This window comes from Nasonia vitripennis, assembly GCF_009193385.2.
Source record: "Nasonia vitripennis strain AsymCx chromosome 5 unlocalized genomic scaffold, Nvit_psr_1.1 chr5_random0002, whole genome shotgun sequence".
NCBI lineage: Eukaryota > Metazoa > Arthropoda > Insecta > Hymenoptera > Pteromalidae > Nasonia > Nasonia vitripennis.
The window spans coordinates 3184291-3199941 of NW_022279652.1; the positions used below are offsets into that span (position 1 = coordinate 3184291).

At 40.6% G+C, this 15651-nt stretch overlaps 1 protein-coding gene across 1 annotated transcript in view; it reads right to left on the reverse strand.

The window, feature by feature from the left end:
• Positions 1-15651, reverse strand: part of LOC100116347 (phosphatidylinositol 5-phosphate 4-kinase type-2 alpha) — a 246197-nt gene that overhangs the window by 61262 nt on the left and 169284 nt on the right. The window contains exon 6 of the mRNA XM_031932831.2: positions 11288-11463. Within this exon, the coding sequence (XP_031788691.1) occupies positions 11288-11463 (176 nt within the window). The remainder of the gene's footprint in view (positions 1-11287; positions 11464-15651) is intronic.

Genomic DNA, 15651 nt, shown 5'->3' on the forward strand with positions numbered 1-15651 from the left:
CAGAAACATAGAAAACATCAAAATCTATAATGCGGAAATTTGGATCGTTATAAAACATTATCTCTAAGAAAGTGCAAGAGAGTATCAACAAGTACCAAAGAAGTATAAAAAAGTATGAAAAAGCATCAAAATAATCAAAAAAGCATCAGAGTATAAAAAAAAAAAAAAATAATAAATAAAAAGGTATCAGAAAGTTTCAGAAAGAATCAAAAAGTATCAAAAAAGTATGAAATAAGTATCAAAAAAGTAGCAAAAAGTGTCAAAAAAGTATCAAAAAGTGTCAAAAAAGTATCAAAAAGTGTCAGAAAGTATAAAAACGATCAAAATAGTATCAATTATCAAGGGTATCAAAAAAAGTAGCAATCAAGTATCAAAAGTATCGAAAAAAGTAGCAATCAAGTATCAAGAGTATCGAAAAAAGTAGCAATCAAGTATCAAAAGTATCGCAAAAAGGATGAATCAAGTATCAAGAGTATCGAAAAAAGTTGCAATCAAGTATCAAGAGTATCGAAAAAGTATCAAACAAGTATCAAAAAGTATCAAAAAAGCATCAAAGAGTATCGAAAAAAGTATCAAAAAGTATCAATCAAGTATCAAGAGTATCGAAAGAAAGTATTAAAAAAGTTTCAACAAATCTCAAAAAGTATATCCCGAAATTTATCTAGTAGAAAAAGTTTTAAAGACAAGTGGCAAACGTGTATATGTTAAGTGGTTAGGATTTAGTGATGAGCATAATAATTGGATAAGTATTAAGTCTTTTTTTCACATAGATAAAAAAGGATTAGGTTGTAGTAAATAAAAGAAAGCAAATGTATTATGTCTATTAAATGAAATTTATTTATGTATTATTGTTCTGTACATGATGGTAAAAAATACTGTCTACTGCATACTTCATTTTTGGTTCAGCCTAGACGAGCTTCTTGACATCCCCACTGATAGGATTGTACTGAACGACACGATCGTGTAAAATCAGTCAGTATGCTGAAGTGTTAGCAGGAAAATGTTTTATAGCCTCAAACTACAGACGTACATTTACAGGAGCACTCTTAAGAGATTCGTTTTGTCGTGAACAGACAATAACTACAAGTGGTGCTAAGTTGAGAAACGAAGACTTTGTCAGCCGTGGTTGCGGATCTTTTCCATAGTAGGATTTTCGAAAATTAACGTACATATCGTAGAGAATGGCAAACTGATTTTTAGATATGTCGAGATTCATATTGTTGTATGGATAATATTGTGAATTCAAGAAAAGTTTCACATTACTCAACTCACAATGGTCAAATCGACTGGCGTTTGCAGTTCTCAATGATTTTCTCTTTGTATAGTCTTCTGCAAAATCCAAGATCATACTCAGTCGTATGGCAACGTCAAAATTTCCCTTGTTATCTACGACCGATTTGATATCGTCTTGAATACTAAGCCAGCCTGCATTCTCCAGCATATCATTCTGATTCAAATTAAATAAAATCAATCCTTTCGTAACACTGCTCAGACCAACATTTTTACATTTATCTATCTCCACAGCATTAATCTCATAACGAATTTCATCAAATAGATGACAAATGCCATTGTTGACAAATTTAGTTTTAGCAAGTGCTGCTGATCCACCTTTTACTTGCAATTTTCCACATATGTGGATAGAGCTGCGCGATGGTAAGAGACATAGATCTTGATGTTGGATAGAAATACGAATTTCAAAAGCTGTTGTCAAAGCTTAATGATGAGTATGGTTAATGTGCGTGTACTTCATAATGAGCAATAGACTCATCGAATATGACACCTGAATGAATGCTTAGAATTTAGTCCATTTTTCAGGAAGCAGCAATGAATTACACACGTGAATTTTTTCCACGAACTTTTAGTCCTAGACTATTCAGAAAGGGAATGCTCTTGCGTGCTAACGGTTTGAGTTTCTTCGGTCGACTGATGACTGGTTGACATGATGGCTGACTTATATATGATCCAGAATTGTAAACGATACTCATTATACAGATTTGATGTTGGGTCTAATAGTGATTTCCTCTCCTCGAAAATTCACCAAATTTCCATCCTGATCGACGATTCGAATTTGTATGATCTGTGCACTTGACACTGAGCGGTAGATATATGACGTTTGACGGAACTTCTATAATTTTATATCCCGGAGGCACTCTGGGAAAGAACTCATGGATTGTATGAACTTTTTTATTATTGATATAAGCCCCTCCAGTGATATTGCACTCAACTCTGAGTGCATCGATGCTCAATATTTTCACTGGTAAATCAGAGCTGTGTTGAATGTTCTTTTGAGAATGCAAGGAGCAAAACCAAGGAGACGGCCTATGGAATCGTGAGGTGTGAGATCTATCGGATGACTGCAGAGAATTTCACTTCTAAGAGTATTGTTGTTAGCTTTCAAGAAGAATTCAGTTCCTTTGGATTGCAATGTTACTTGTAAAAATTGATTAATAGCATCAATCTCATAATTGCCAGTAGGAATACTAATAACAGTATCTCCGTTTAAATGCAGTTTATTATTTGAATAGTCAACATTGAGAATAGAGTTAAATGATAAAAGTTCAACTAAACACAAGACAAAATTTTTATCCTGTGGTAGTTCAATCGAAGGAAAAAATATTGCGCTTCTAGGACAGATTAATTTCCTGAGAGACTCAGAGTGATCGGAAGATAATGATTCCATTTGTCTGTGAGTGCCTCTATTTTGAAAGTCATCCAAGTTTACCACTACTGATTCATTGCTTTCTTACCAAGACTAGCATCCTTGGCTCTGACACGTTGCATAGCTTCCTCAGCAAGCTTCTTGTCAGCAGCTTTACGATCTCCGTTTTTATCGAAGTAAGCTATGTCATGCTGTTACAATGCCGCTGCCCTAAGCGGGTCTTGGGCGTTGTCGTCCAGATCGGACGGGTGGGTGCCTATCACCACTACACAGCGCGTCCTTAGGTTGCGGATAGAGGAACAGCCCCTGAGAAAGAGGTTAGCTGCGAATAAATTGAATAAGCAGCCGCGGACAGCCGATAGGAACAGGCGTGGGTGTGATGAGCCCACACTGTCGAACGCATTCATCTAGAAACACTACGCAAGCACCACAACAACAAAAATGCTTCACATTATCTCTTCTCTCAATCTATCTCTTTCATCACACATTACAAAAATGGGCAAAAATCCTGCTGCCGAGGAGGATGCGGGAGCGATGACAACTGCCCCGAAAGGGGATGTGTAGAATGATTCGTCACCTGGTCTTACGCGGTAACGATGCCAGCGAAGGCGCGCTGCCTTGCAGGGGGGCGTTAGAATGTGAGAATGAAACCGTAGTGTGTCTGACGACGAATTGACACTGTCCTCGTCAAAGTCGGAAAGCTCTCATACTTAGTTCTAGAGAGGTATGGGGCTTATCACCTCTAGAACGGTGGACTCACCTGCGATCGGAACAGGATCCGAAGAGCGCGGGTTTAACATAACATCATGGCTCAAAAAAATCAAATCCGAACCAAAAGGGACTTAAGGGTCGGAACTTGGAATGTACGCAGTCTATACAGAGCAGGTACGTTTAAAGAACTCGTAAAGGAATTATGGGGCCGGGAGTGGGGGATCTCTAGGCACCGGATTTCTCGTAAGCAAAAGCATCATACATTCGGTTAAAAGATTCAAATCCGTCAATGATAGGCTCTCGTACATCATTATCGAAGGTGAATGGTATAGATATGTATTTATTGATGTACACTGTCCTACGGAGGACAAAGAAGAAGAAGCTAAGGATCTCTATTACGAAACTTTAGAGGAGGTAATCGACCAGTTCGCGTCTTACGACACAAGAATAGTATTAGGCGATTTCAATGCTAAAATAGGTAGGGAGGAAATGTTTAGGCCTACTATAGGGAAGGAAAGCCTGCACGAAGCCAGCAATGATAACGGTATTAGGGTCATAAATTTCGCGGCGGCAAAAGATCTTATAATCAAAACTACGTGTTTTAAGCACAACAGCATACACAAGGCAACGTGGACATCGCCGGACGGAGCCAGACAGAACCAAATTGATCATTTCCTCATTGAAAAAAGACGTCATACTAATGTTCTTGACGTAAGGGCTTACAGAGGGGTAGATAGCGACTCGGACCACTTCCTAGTAGTAGCCAAATTAAGAGCTAGACTAGTAGCGAATCAAAATAGTAAGCGAGCAAACAAGGTAGAAAGCTTCGATATTGAGAAACTACGAGATAGAACAGAGCGAATTAGGTATCAGATAGAAATTAATAACAGGTTTCAGGCAATTGAAGAAGCAAACACATCGCCGGAGGGGAATGACGAACCGAATAGCTTATGGGGGACATTGAAAAAACGGTAAAAGAGGCCGCGAACAAAGTACTGGGTAAAAAGAAAAAGCCAACGAGCAAACCATGGTTTGACGAAGAGTGCGAACTTTGGTTTGAAAGGCGCAAAAAGGCTAAATTAGATAGCTTACAAAATAGAAGCGATAGGACCGTAGATGAGTATTCTAACGTAAGGAAACAAACGAGCGCGATCTACAGAAATAAGAAGCGGGAGTATCAAAACAATCTTATTAGGAGAATAGAAACTAACAGTAAGGAAAATAACCCCCGCGAAATGTACAGAGGGATTAACGCCATCAGAAAGGGTTTTAGGAGTAGAGCGCAATTGATGAAGGACGAAAACGGGGACCTCGTAACAAATGACAACGAATTACTGTCGCTGTGGAAAAATTATTTCGATAAATTATTAAACGTGCACGAAAATAGCGAAGAATTAGGGGACGAAATTCACACTGCTGAACCCCACGTGGAGGAACCGAGCTACCAAGAAGTAGAGGCCGCGATTAAAAAACTAAAAAACAACAAAGCCGCGGGAAATGACTCTATACCAGCTGAGTTACTCAAATATGGGGGCGTCGAGCTCACTTTCAAAATCTATAAACTAGTATGTGCCATCTGGAAAAATGAAACAATACCCGAAAATTGGAAGGAATCTATCATTATACCGATTTTTAAAAAGAGGGATAAGACAGACTGCAATAACTATAGGGGTATTTCACTTTTAGCAACGTGCTACAAAGTTCTGTCAAACGTAATACAAGCTAGACTCACTCCATTCGCGGAAGATATAGTAGGAGATTATCAGTGCGGATTTCGGCGCAACAGATCGACGAGCGATCAAATGTTTACCATAAGACAGTTGTTAGAGAAAAAGTGGGAATTTTGCGAAACCATACACCAACTATTTATAGATTTTAAAAAAGCGTACGACTCTATTAAGCGAAGCAAAATGTATCAAATTCTAGTACTTCTCGGTGTACCGAAGAAACTCGTGAGATTAATTCAAATATGTCTGAACCGAAGCACGGGAAAGGTCCGAGTAGGCGGTAATGTATAAGAACCCTTCATGATACGCGATGGTTTAAAACAAGGGGATGGGCTCTCTACGGTGCTGTTCAACTTAACGTTAGAGTATGCCGTTAGAAAAATGCAGGTTAGCCAGCTAGGCGCGACGCTTAATGGAACAACGTAGATACTAGGCTACGCAGATGATTTGGATATACTGGGGGATTGTAGGAAAACGGTAGCAAGAAACGCGGAAATCCTCATAAAAGCGGCGGAGTTTACAGGGTTAGAAGTGAGTGAATCAAAAAGAAAGTACATGATTGTGGAAACTAGGCATCTGCAGAGGGGAGGGAGATCTCAGAGTTAAGAATTTTATTCCTTTTGAAAAGGTTAGCGAATTCAGGTATCTGGGTACGACCATAAATGATAGAAACGAGATTAATGTCGAAATAAACAAGAGACTCCATTCGGGTAATGTTTGCTTCTACGCCGTGAGTAATTTACTTAAGTCGAGGCTGTTGTCTAAAAACATTAAAATAAGAATATACAGGACAATAATACTGCCGGTGGTTCTGTACGGGTGCGAAACGTGGGCTCTCACTAAGCAGGCGGATAAGCGTTTTAGGGTTTTTGAAAATAAAGTCTTACACAATTGGAGTTACATAATCTGTACGCATCACCAAATACTAACAGAATAATAAAATCACGCAGATTGGGATAGGCAGGGCACGTAGCGAGAATGGGAGACGACCGCAGGGCAGCGCGTGTCATGAAGGGCAGGCCGATGGTAACGTGACCTCTAGGTAGACCTAGACGCTGATGGGAGGACAACGTAAAAGCGGATCTAGTAGAAATCGGACGGGTGGGTGTCGATCGGAGGGGTGCATCTTGGGTGGGATTGACACAAGACAGGGCAGCGTGGAAGGTTTGCGTAGATGTTAATTAAAACAATGTTTTATTTTCAGTTATAGTTCCAGTGAACAACAACAATAATACATTATAAATATTAGACAAGGTATATGTGCAGGAGTAACAAAATTTTTATGTATAAAAATCAATAAATTTAATAAATAATACTATCCGCTTCATTAATTAAGGTATGTTATATGAAAAAAAAATTTTAAAAGAATTTAAAATAAATATTTTTGTTATTCTTCCTTTTTTTATCTTGTTACTATTTTAATGATGCTGCACATATCAAAGTTTCATGATTATTTACAAATTACGGCGACAAAATTATTTCGCAATAGTAAAGTTTTTCTTTTAATCTATAAATGCGATACAAAAAATGTATTCATTATTTTTAACAAAAATCAAACTATTCAAACTTTCGCGGCAAGTTTTGGCTGCACTAATTAGCAGGATAAAAAGTCAAAGATTAAATGTTTGTCGAAGTCGAAAAAATAAAAATAAAAATGCGTTACAGTAAGTAAAAGTACTGTTCAACGTCAAACTTCTACTATTAATGGCATTTAAAACAGTTTTTTATTTTTTCCTTTTTATCTGAAGTCTTAGGTATGTACAATATTTAGATCAAATAATTATTTGATTGTAAGTAATTTTTTTAGAGTCATTGTGTTCTTTGAACTTAGACTCATTTACTCTGTCCATATAGTTAGACTTTCAATAAGTGAATTATTTTATTTACTTTATGGAATTTTGTTGAGTTGTATGTCAAAAATGTAATTAATTAATCAGACAGCCATATTTTGCTATGCATTAACGTAATGATGTGGAGAGCAGTCTTACGTTTGTGCATTATTTGGTGGGGGGTACTGGGGAGATCAGGTGAGGGGGCTGGGTGGAGGGGGGAGTGGTGGTGGGGAGGCTTTTGATATTTTCATAAATAACATAGAAATGAAAGAATTTTACGTTATTTAGTGGGGGCATGGTAGGGTGGTGATGGGAGGGAAGTCTTGCCTAAATGATCATATATATATATATATATATATATATGATCATTTAGGCAAGACTTCCCTCCCATCACCACCCTATATATATATATATATATATATATATATATATATATATATATATATATATGGCAAAATTTCGCGGTGTAACAACGACGTTTGACGCGGTCGGGGTAGAGTGTCTCAAGGCTACCTGTGTATATGAGAGAGTAAACGTGTCTAAGTGCGTCGTTTATATTTTGAGTGAACTACGAGAGAGGAGCAGTGGCTGCGACGGACGAAAAGGACAACGCACGTCGCCGACTCGTGAGTGAAAGATGCGAGGAGACGACGAGCAACGTTGGCGCAGCAGCAGCGACCTTTCACCTTGACAGGGCTTTCAAGTCAGCCCAGTGCACCGTAAGACAGCCGACAGGTGGCGGAGCCCTTCGTGGGGTCTACCTATGTGAGCGTCTAATGCAGCAGGACCAGCGTGATGATAGCTCGCCCGCACGAACAACAGGAACAAAACTGCAGCGTCTTGCGTTCGTAGTGACAGATGACGCCCGAGTCAAGGGCCCTGACGACGGGGCATTGGGAGTCACTACGGGTTCCGCAGTCAAGAGTTCTCTTGGTTGTCTGCGGGTAAAAGGCTGTCTGTGTGCTACGAAATTTCGAATCTGTTTCGACATCGTGTCCGCGGGGCTATCCGCGCGCACGCGCGACTCGGCAACGGCGCATGAACCGATAGTGTTGCGAGCGAGCGGGCCGTCGGGCCGTGACGCGTTGACCAATCAGCGCGCGCGCGGTACGGCGCGCGGCTGTTAGGGAGCACAGAGTGGCGGCCGTGAGCCGAGAACGCTCTAGCCGGCACTCGCCTGCCCCGATTGCTCCCAAACGGACGTGCCTCAACTTCACCTTACCCGGTGTTCCAGCTAGAAGGATTTAAGGTCAGTGAATCGTTTTCCGTTTTCTCCGGTCGTATCCGTCTCGCGGGTGAACGACAGTTCCACGTTCGGTTTCGCGAACGAAAAGGTTATCTCGCGTACGCGTTAGTTACCTCCTGATCGCTGTCTTTATCTCTTTGTATTGTGTTCCGTCGAATAAAGGATTACCTCGTCTATACGGGTTATATTCTCGAGTAATAAGCAAAGTGTAGAATTAAGGATTTTTACGATTATGATGGAAGTGTAAAGTTATTGTGTGAAAACGTAGGTTAATACTTGGCGCCAACATCTGGATGCATGAGGCGTAAGGTGGTCGGGCAATTCTAGGATAAGTCGATCGGCATTTGCGGAATTCGCGTGCGACGTAATTGTGTGAGTGAGTGAGAGACGGAAAGGTCGAGCTAGTATGTGTAATCTGGTTGCTTCTCGAGCCATGAGACGCGCGCGAGTCACGCGGGATATTTTTCGTGTACAGGTATTTGCTTGTCGGAGTTGCCTTTGTTCACGGGTTATTTCAGTAATTTGTACGAGTCGATTATAAGTTGTAAGAATTTATTAAGAATATACAGTTCCGTCTGATAAACCACGTGTCTCTATTATCCCGAACTGCCGTCTCTCCTGACCGTTTTTCGGGGCTGCAGCCGAGCACAAACCACGTGCAAAAAACCTTCGCGCCGGGAAACAAAGAGTCGCGAGACTCTAGCGCTCACGAGGAGCGCCTGGCGCCACCGGGTTATTTTACAAGCCCCGGGCGAGGGATTGCACCATAACTGGGGTAGCACGAAAACCCCAGTTACAATATACGTATAACAATTTATGTACGTTATATGTGATGAAAATAATAATATTTTATTTTATCAACAATTTGATGTGTGTCAACTTTGAAATCTTTCATGCTACAGAATGAAACTTCTCAGATTTAAAATTCTTGTTGGTTAGAATACATTTAAATGGCATGTTTTCTTGTTTATATAGTGCCATATTATCAGAGGTCCTCGGTTTATGATAAGTCCCGGATTCACGTTTCTTAGTACAATAGGTCTCAAACTAAATAAGTTTTCAGGTTATGTAAGTAAAAATAAAAGATTAATTGATTATCAATCATTTATTAAGAGTTCCCAATTATTTTAAAATGCATTTTTAAGGCACATTAATGCATTAACAAGTGGCTAAAATATAGTTTTCTTAAAATTTCGTACTTTTCATAGGTGCCCCGGCTCGACAATATCAGAAAACAATATTCTGATAGTTTTCCCTATATCTGAGAAGTACAAACTTTATTGAAAAAAAAATTAGGTCCCTAGTACTTTCCTGCACTTTTGCGCAATTTGATATTGACACTACTTTTCCTGAAATCTAAACGATTCGTCTGAATAACAGTTAATTTTATAGACGATCTTAAGTTTATTCCGTATTAGATAAGCTGTATGGAGTGTTGTGACAGTGCATATTCCCTCACAACGGGTGAGGATAGAAATTTTGAAAAATAAAGATTTGGAAGGCAATAATTACGAATTAAATTATAACGAAAGGTAAAATTATAAGTTCCAGAATATTGGAAAGGTATAATTTTGAAAACCTAAATTTGGAAATTCTTAAAAACATCGCTTCTGCATTGTTTTAACTACAAATATCACCTTTCGCAATATTTCAATTCAACATTTTTGTTTTATAAATTTATTAATTTCAAAATCTCAGTTTATAAATTTTAAATTTCTTATCTTTACCCTTTCTAAATTTTATTTTTTTTTTTACCCTTACCGCCTCACAACAGCTTGGCATAAGTCCAATACATACACGCGCGCGAAGCGCTCACACACACACACAAACACGCATTGCGACGACTATCGAGGCGGCAGAAGCCGCGCGCGAAGCATATAGAAGTAGAGTAGGAGAGAGGGGGGCTAAAGGAAAGCAGCGTGACAATAGCTGATGCTGACTTATAAACACACAACGAGAATGATATGGCAGAGCCGGATTTGCACGAAGCAATCCGAAGGGCCCCGAATCGATCGAAGAAGGACTATCGATCAGCAGAGAGAAGCGTGACTCGCTCTCTCGACTCCCGACTCTGGTGGCGACCACACGTGGCCAGGAGCCACGGAAACCAGCCAGCCCTTGGAGCCGCTCATCTCCAAGGGCGCGGCTCCAGACCAGACCATCAGCCCAAGGGCCACGACATCGTGCCCAGGTTAAGGCAACCCAGTGTCTGCAGTCCTCACAAACGCCACGAGGAGGAGTTCGGTGGGCCGCCGTTTAGACAACGGCGCTGACGAGGTGAAAACCCAGGGCCACCAGCCCGTCCAATAGCGGCAGCGCAACGTTCATCGGCAAACCCGTAAGTCTGTCCTGTGTCGGCGAATAGCCTCTCTCTCTCTCTCTCTCTCTCTCTCTCTCTCTCTCTCTCTCTCTCTCTCTCTCTCTCTCTCTCTCTCTCTCTCTCTCTCTCGGTTAATTTAGCGCATGGCGCACCACATGCAGAAAAGTACGAGCGAGTATATATTGCTTAGTTTAGGGCCAAGGGCAAAGCCCGATTGTCGCGCATAGTGCGCCGGCTGATCTCGATGATCGTCTCGACGCACAACATACGCACACATGATTGCACGTAGTGCACATTGTTATTTCGAGTAAATCAACGTTCTGAGGGCAGATGAAGCCCGAAGATACTCTTAGCATAAATTATTATTAGAGTGTCATTATTGTGCATGCTAAAACCCTTGCTTCCATTCATAAATAGGCCGAGCACAGAAGGACTCCGCCACTCTCCGCGGTCCGCCAAGATGGAGATGCTGAGCAGCTGAGGCGAGTTCCTGGTCGTCACCCGACGATCCTTTTGTTAACGTGGTAGCCTTGCGTGTCCGTCCCTAAGCTCGGTGGGACATACTTATCCGATTTCGCGATAGCAAGGCCACAGCGTTACAGTGTTTTAGATAAATTCGTATCTAGATAAAAAAAATATTCAATATATTATATAAAAATATTTAATGTATTCAAATCACGGTCCGATAACATTATAGAGCACATGGTTTTATCAGGTTATTTCCATTAATAGGGTTGCGCAATTGCAATGTATTGTATGCGCAATTATATACAAAACCAAGATTCTACTTACTCTCCTATAGGACCACGACATTCTGCACCACTTCCAGATTCACTATCATCTTCATCATCATGATTATCATCATCGTCTTCTTTATCCATGCGTTCTTTGTTTTCTTGTTCTGCTCGTGTGCAGTCATGTACTCCAAGAAGTAAAGAATAATCCATTAAATGCAATCTCGTAAGAAACTAAAAAAAAAATAGAAAAATGTATTTCGTTTTGATTTCACTTGATGAACTGTAACAAGTTTCAGTTCTAAATAAATGCGTAATTTTAGAATATAACTCTTAGGCTTGAGCTGCTGAAGAACGCATACGACGTCGGCAGCCTCAATGCGACTCACGACCGAGGATTTAATACAAATTTTACGTGATTATAAAGAATAATCTGTTAGCAATTTTTTTTTTCTTTCTTTCAGTTCTGTTTCTTTTTAGAGAAAGCTTTGAAATAGTCAAATGATCAACTTCATCTAAAATCAGTTAAAAATCAATTTTGAGATCTTTGTAGTTCGATTCACATCGAAAATGTACTTGTGTGTGTGTGTATGTGTGTGTGTTTTATTTGGTGTAGGCAGAACAAGCTCTGCACAAATGGCCCGCCGACACCGGATCCCTACAGGTACTATCATTAAACAATACTTTCGTGGACCCCATTAACTTGCCTAGTTGGCTTCTCCTTTGAAGTTTGACATTCCCATACATCCCCCCATCCACCAAGGTGATTAGGTGTTCAGGATCAAACTCGTCTTCTTCATTCTGCATCGTCCAGCTGTCTGCTTCCTGCAACATGATCCGGTTGTCTACCTCGAGCAGCATCGACCGGTTATCCTCTAGACAGACACATCCCCGACACCTACGTTCCTCTGCATCGGGTGAGGGAGTGTGGGCTCAACTCAGTTACCTACTTTCCTCGGCATCGTTCTGAGGAGCACTTAGATGTATTCAACCTTAGCTCCTACGTTCATCTGTATCAGGCAGGGGAGTAAGAACTCAACTCTAGTTATTCACTATCCCGTGTCGTCTTTTGGTCTAGTCAACGATCCTTGGTATGAGGCGGTGCATCCATCGCCCCTTTTCACTCGAGACCCATCGTCTTTGCCACTCGGCTAGGGTTTGTTCCTTCATGGATTTCCAAACTTCCTTTTGAGTATTGTCACCACGCTGGCTTTCGTCGTATATATTCTTTCTTTCTGTTGCTAGCAGATCAATAGGCGGGATACCTGATATGCACACACACTATCTTCTGATACTGTTCGGTAGGCAGAAGTGACCCGCAATGCACTTCTCCTATAAACTGTTGACAGCTATCGTGCGTAGGACTTCACCAACATAGCGCCCGCTCATATTAGGACACCGTATAAAAAAGTTGATGTAGTTACACTGGCTAGAAGTAGCTTTCGACCCTGTGTTAGTCTATCTACATTCGGCATTAGTCACAATGGTGCAGCACCAACTTCTGCTGCCCTATTACTCACTCTTTCGAGATGCTGCTTAAACGTTAGTCTGGCGTCCATGTTAATTACCAGGTACTTAATGATCAGCTGGGAGTCTATTTCGTGTCCGTCCACTGTCAGTGGTAATGTCTCCTTTTTCTTCCTACTAGATATAAGGATAGCCTCCGTTTTATGGCTAGCAAGCTCAAGTCCAGTCTACTTTAGCCAATCGTGGATTATACCTACAGCCTCATTAGCAGTTTCCGTCACCTCTACCTTTTGCTTTGCTACTACCAGTACTGCAATGTTATCTGCGAATTCTACAACCGTTGCCCTTTCGGGTAGCTCTAGCCTAAGTACTCAATCGTACATGATGTTCCACAATGATAGGCCAAGCACTGATCCATGTGGGACCTCTCTGGTTACTTTATAGGTTTTCGTGCCGTTCTCTGTGTCATACAATAGGGTTCTGTCTTTCAGGTAGTCAGACATAATCCGTTTTATATATGCGGGTTCCTCTTTTTTCCGTAGTGCCTCGGGTATCTTGTCCCTGCTGGCTGAGTTAAACGCATTTTTAACATCCAGTGTAACAATAAGACAGCACTTCTTGGCTTCTCCTATCCATCTCTTCCCTTCTATTGCTGTTCTAACGGTGTCGACTACTAAGTTGACGTCGTCAAGAGTGGAGTGTTTTTCTTCCTGAAGCCATATTGATATTTCGTTAGTACACCTAGTTCTTCAATGACTTGGTCCATTCTAACGCCGATCATGCGCTCTAAAATCTTGCCCGGGGTGTCCAGCATGCAGAATGGTCTGTATGAGGCAGCTTCTCCAGATGACTTATCTTCTTTTGGTATTAGTAACAGGCGTTGCTTCTTCCAGTTCTTAGGAAACGTCCTTTTTTCGAGACATGAATTGTATAGGTCTACAAAGACATTGGGGCGTGCCTGGATAGCTTGGTTTGATGCAATATTAGGTATAACATCCAAGCCCGGAGCGTTGTTGTTCCCAACCCTTTTGCGTGCAGCCAGTAGTTCCTCTGTGATGATTGTTGGAAAAATTTCGTCATTTGCGTCCGCTTCAGGGATAGCTATTACTTCCAATTAAAGAAAAAAGAGCTCGCGCAAGTGTCTGTGTGTGTGTGTGTGTGTGTGTGTGTACCGTCACATTTTAAATCCAGGCTTTAAATGTTAACGAATTTAGGGAAAAATGTCACGTGTAAATTATATTATTTATTACGTCTAATTACTATAAGAGAGCGAGTAGAAAAGTGAATGGCGGACATGGCGCGACGACAGAGCGTCTGTCTCGCGAGCCATTACACTTTCACTTGTAACAATATCACATGATTCTTTTCGCAAGGAATAACCTCGCAAATTGTGACTGCTCTATGGAGCAGTATCGCGCTCGAAGTTTTTGCTTCTACTAAAAAATGATCTAAATATATTTAAACTGATAAAAAATGAATTTAAGCTAAAAATAGATGAAAACTGAAATGACAAAGAAATAAAAACTACTATAATTGGGAAGGCAAACTTTTTCTGCCTGAGAATGTTGGTTTCGTGTACCAGTCTGTTATTAATTTGTTCTCGTCTTTTATTATTAGAACGTCTAGAAAGCTTATGGAGTTATTATTCTCAATTTCGTAAGTGAATTGTAGTCTATCGTTGTATGAGTCGAATGTTTTGAGAATTTCGTCAATTTTGTCATTCGGGATACATGTGATAATGTCATCGACATATCGGAAAAAGAAAGTTGGTTGGAAAGAAAGTTTTGATAGGCATCGATCTCAAGGTCATCCATGACAATGTCTGCGAATAGTCCCGAGATCGGAGAGCCCACTGGTGTGCCAAAAAGTTGTTTGCAGAATTTTCCATTAAATTGAAAATAAGAATCGAGAGGTATTTCAGATTTTTGTGCGATTTGCGCGTACCTCTTTTCAATAATTTGTTTGACGAGTGTTTTGTCGATATTTGTGTATAGCGATTTTACATCAAGACTGATTAAACAGTGGTTTTGTGGAACAATTATATTTTTTATTTTATCTATGAAGTCGTAGTTATTTTCTATGTGTGATTTCGGTTTTTTTAATGCTATTTTGTATGATGCTAAAAAGGTTTTTTGATAATGAGTAAGTCGGTAAACCTATTGTTGATCTAATTAGTCTCATTGAGATATCTTCTTTGTGTATCTTCGGTAGTCCGTAACATTTTGGAATCGTAGTGTCTGTTTGTGTAAATTTGAATTTGCTGTATTTTTTGCCGAAAAAAAAGGTTTACACTTGACCTCTGATGAAAACATAGCTACAAGTGATATAACAGTAAAAGAGTTTAACTACAACGAAGAAAGAAGTACCTGCCTGGATGGCACAAGCGCACGGCTGGATGGTCTGGGCGATAAAATTGATGAACTGGTCAATTTTTTAGAGACTGGAATAGTGTGCTCAAGCAGATGAAAGATCTTGCTCAGGGCATAAGAGCCAGCTTTAGGGCCCCTGCTCGGCAGACGATAGTTTTCAACAGTGCCAGCGACCAGGAATGGAGAATAAGGAGACCAAAGGAGTCGGTTGGAAAATGAAGAATTATGATAAGGAGCTGTTTCTGCTAGAATTGGAAGGAATGCAAAAGCTACCATCGTCAAACAGCAAGGCTGATCAGGTGATGGAGGATATCACCCAACCCTGTGACGGGGCCATGCCAAGAAGAGTGCACAACTGTATACGACCACCAGTATACCGGTGGGACGAAGAGGTTGAAAGTGCACGTTGCGAGTGCCACTGGAACAGAAGACGAGAAGAACGGGCGAGGAAGAAGTACTATAAAACTGGAAGAGGTCTGAAAATAGTAGATGCCTGCGAAAAAAATGAAGGACGGAAAAGGAGCCTAAAGAGAAAAATCCGCGAAAACAAGCGACGATGGCTTAGGGAATTACAGGACGAGGTCGA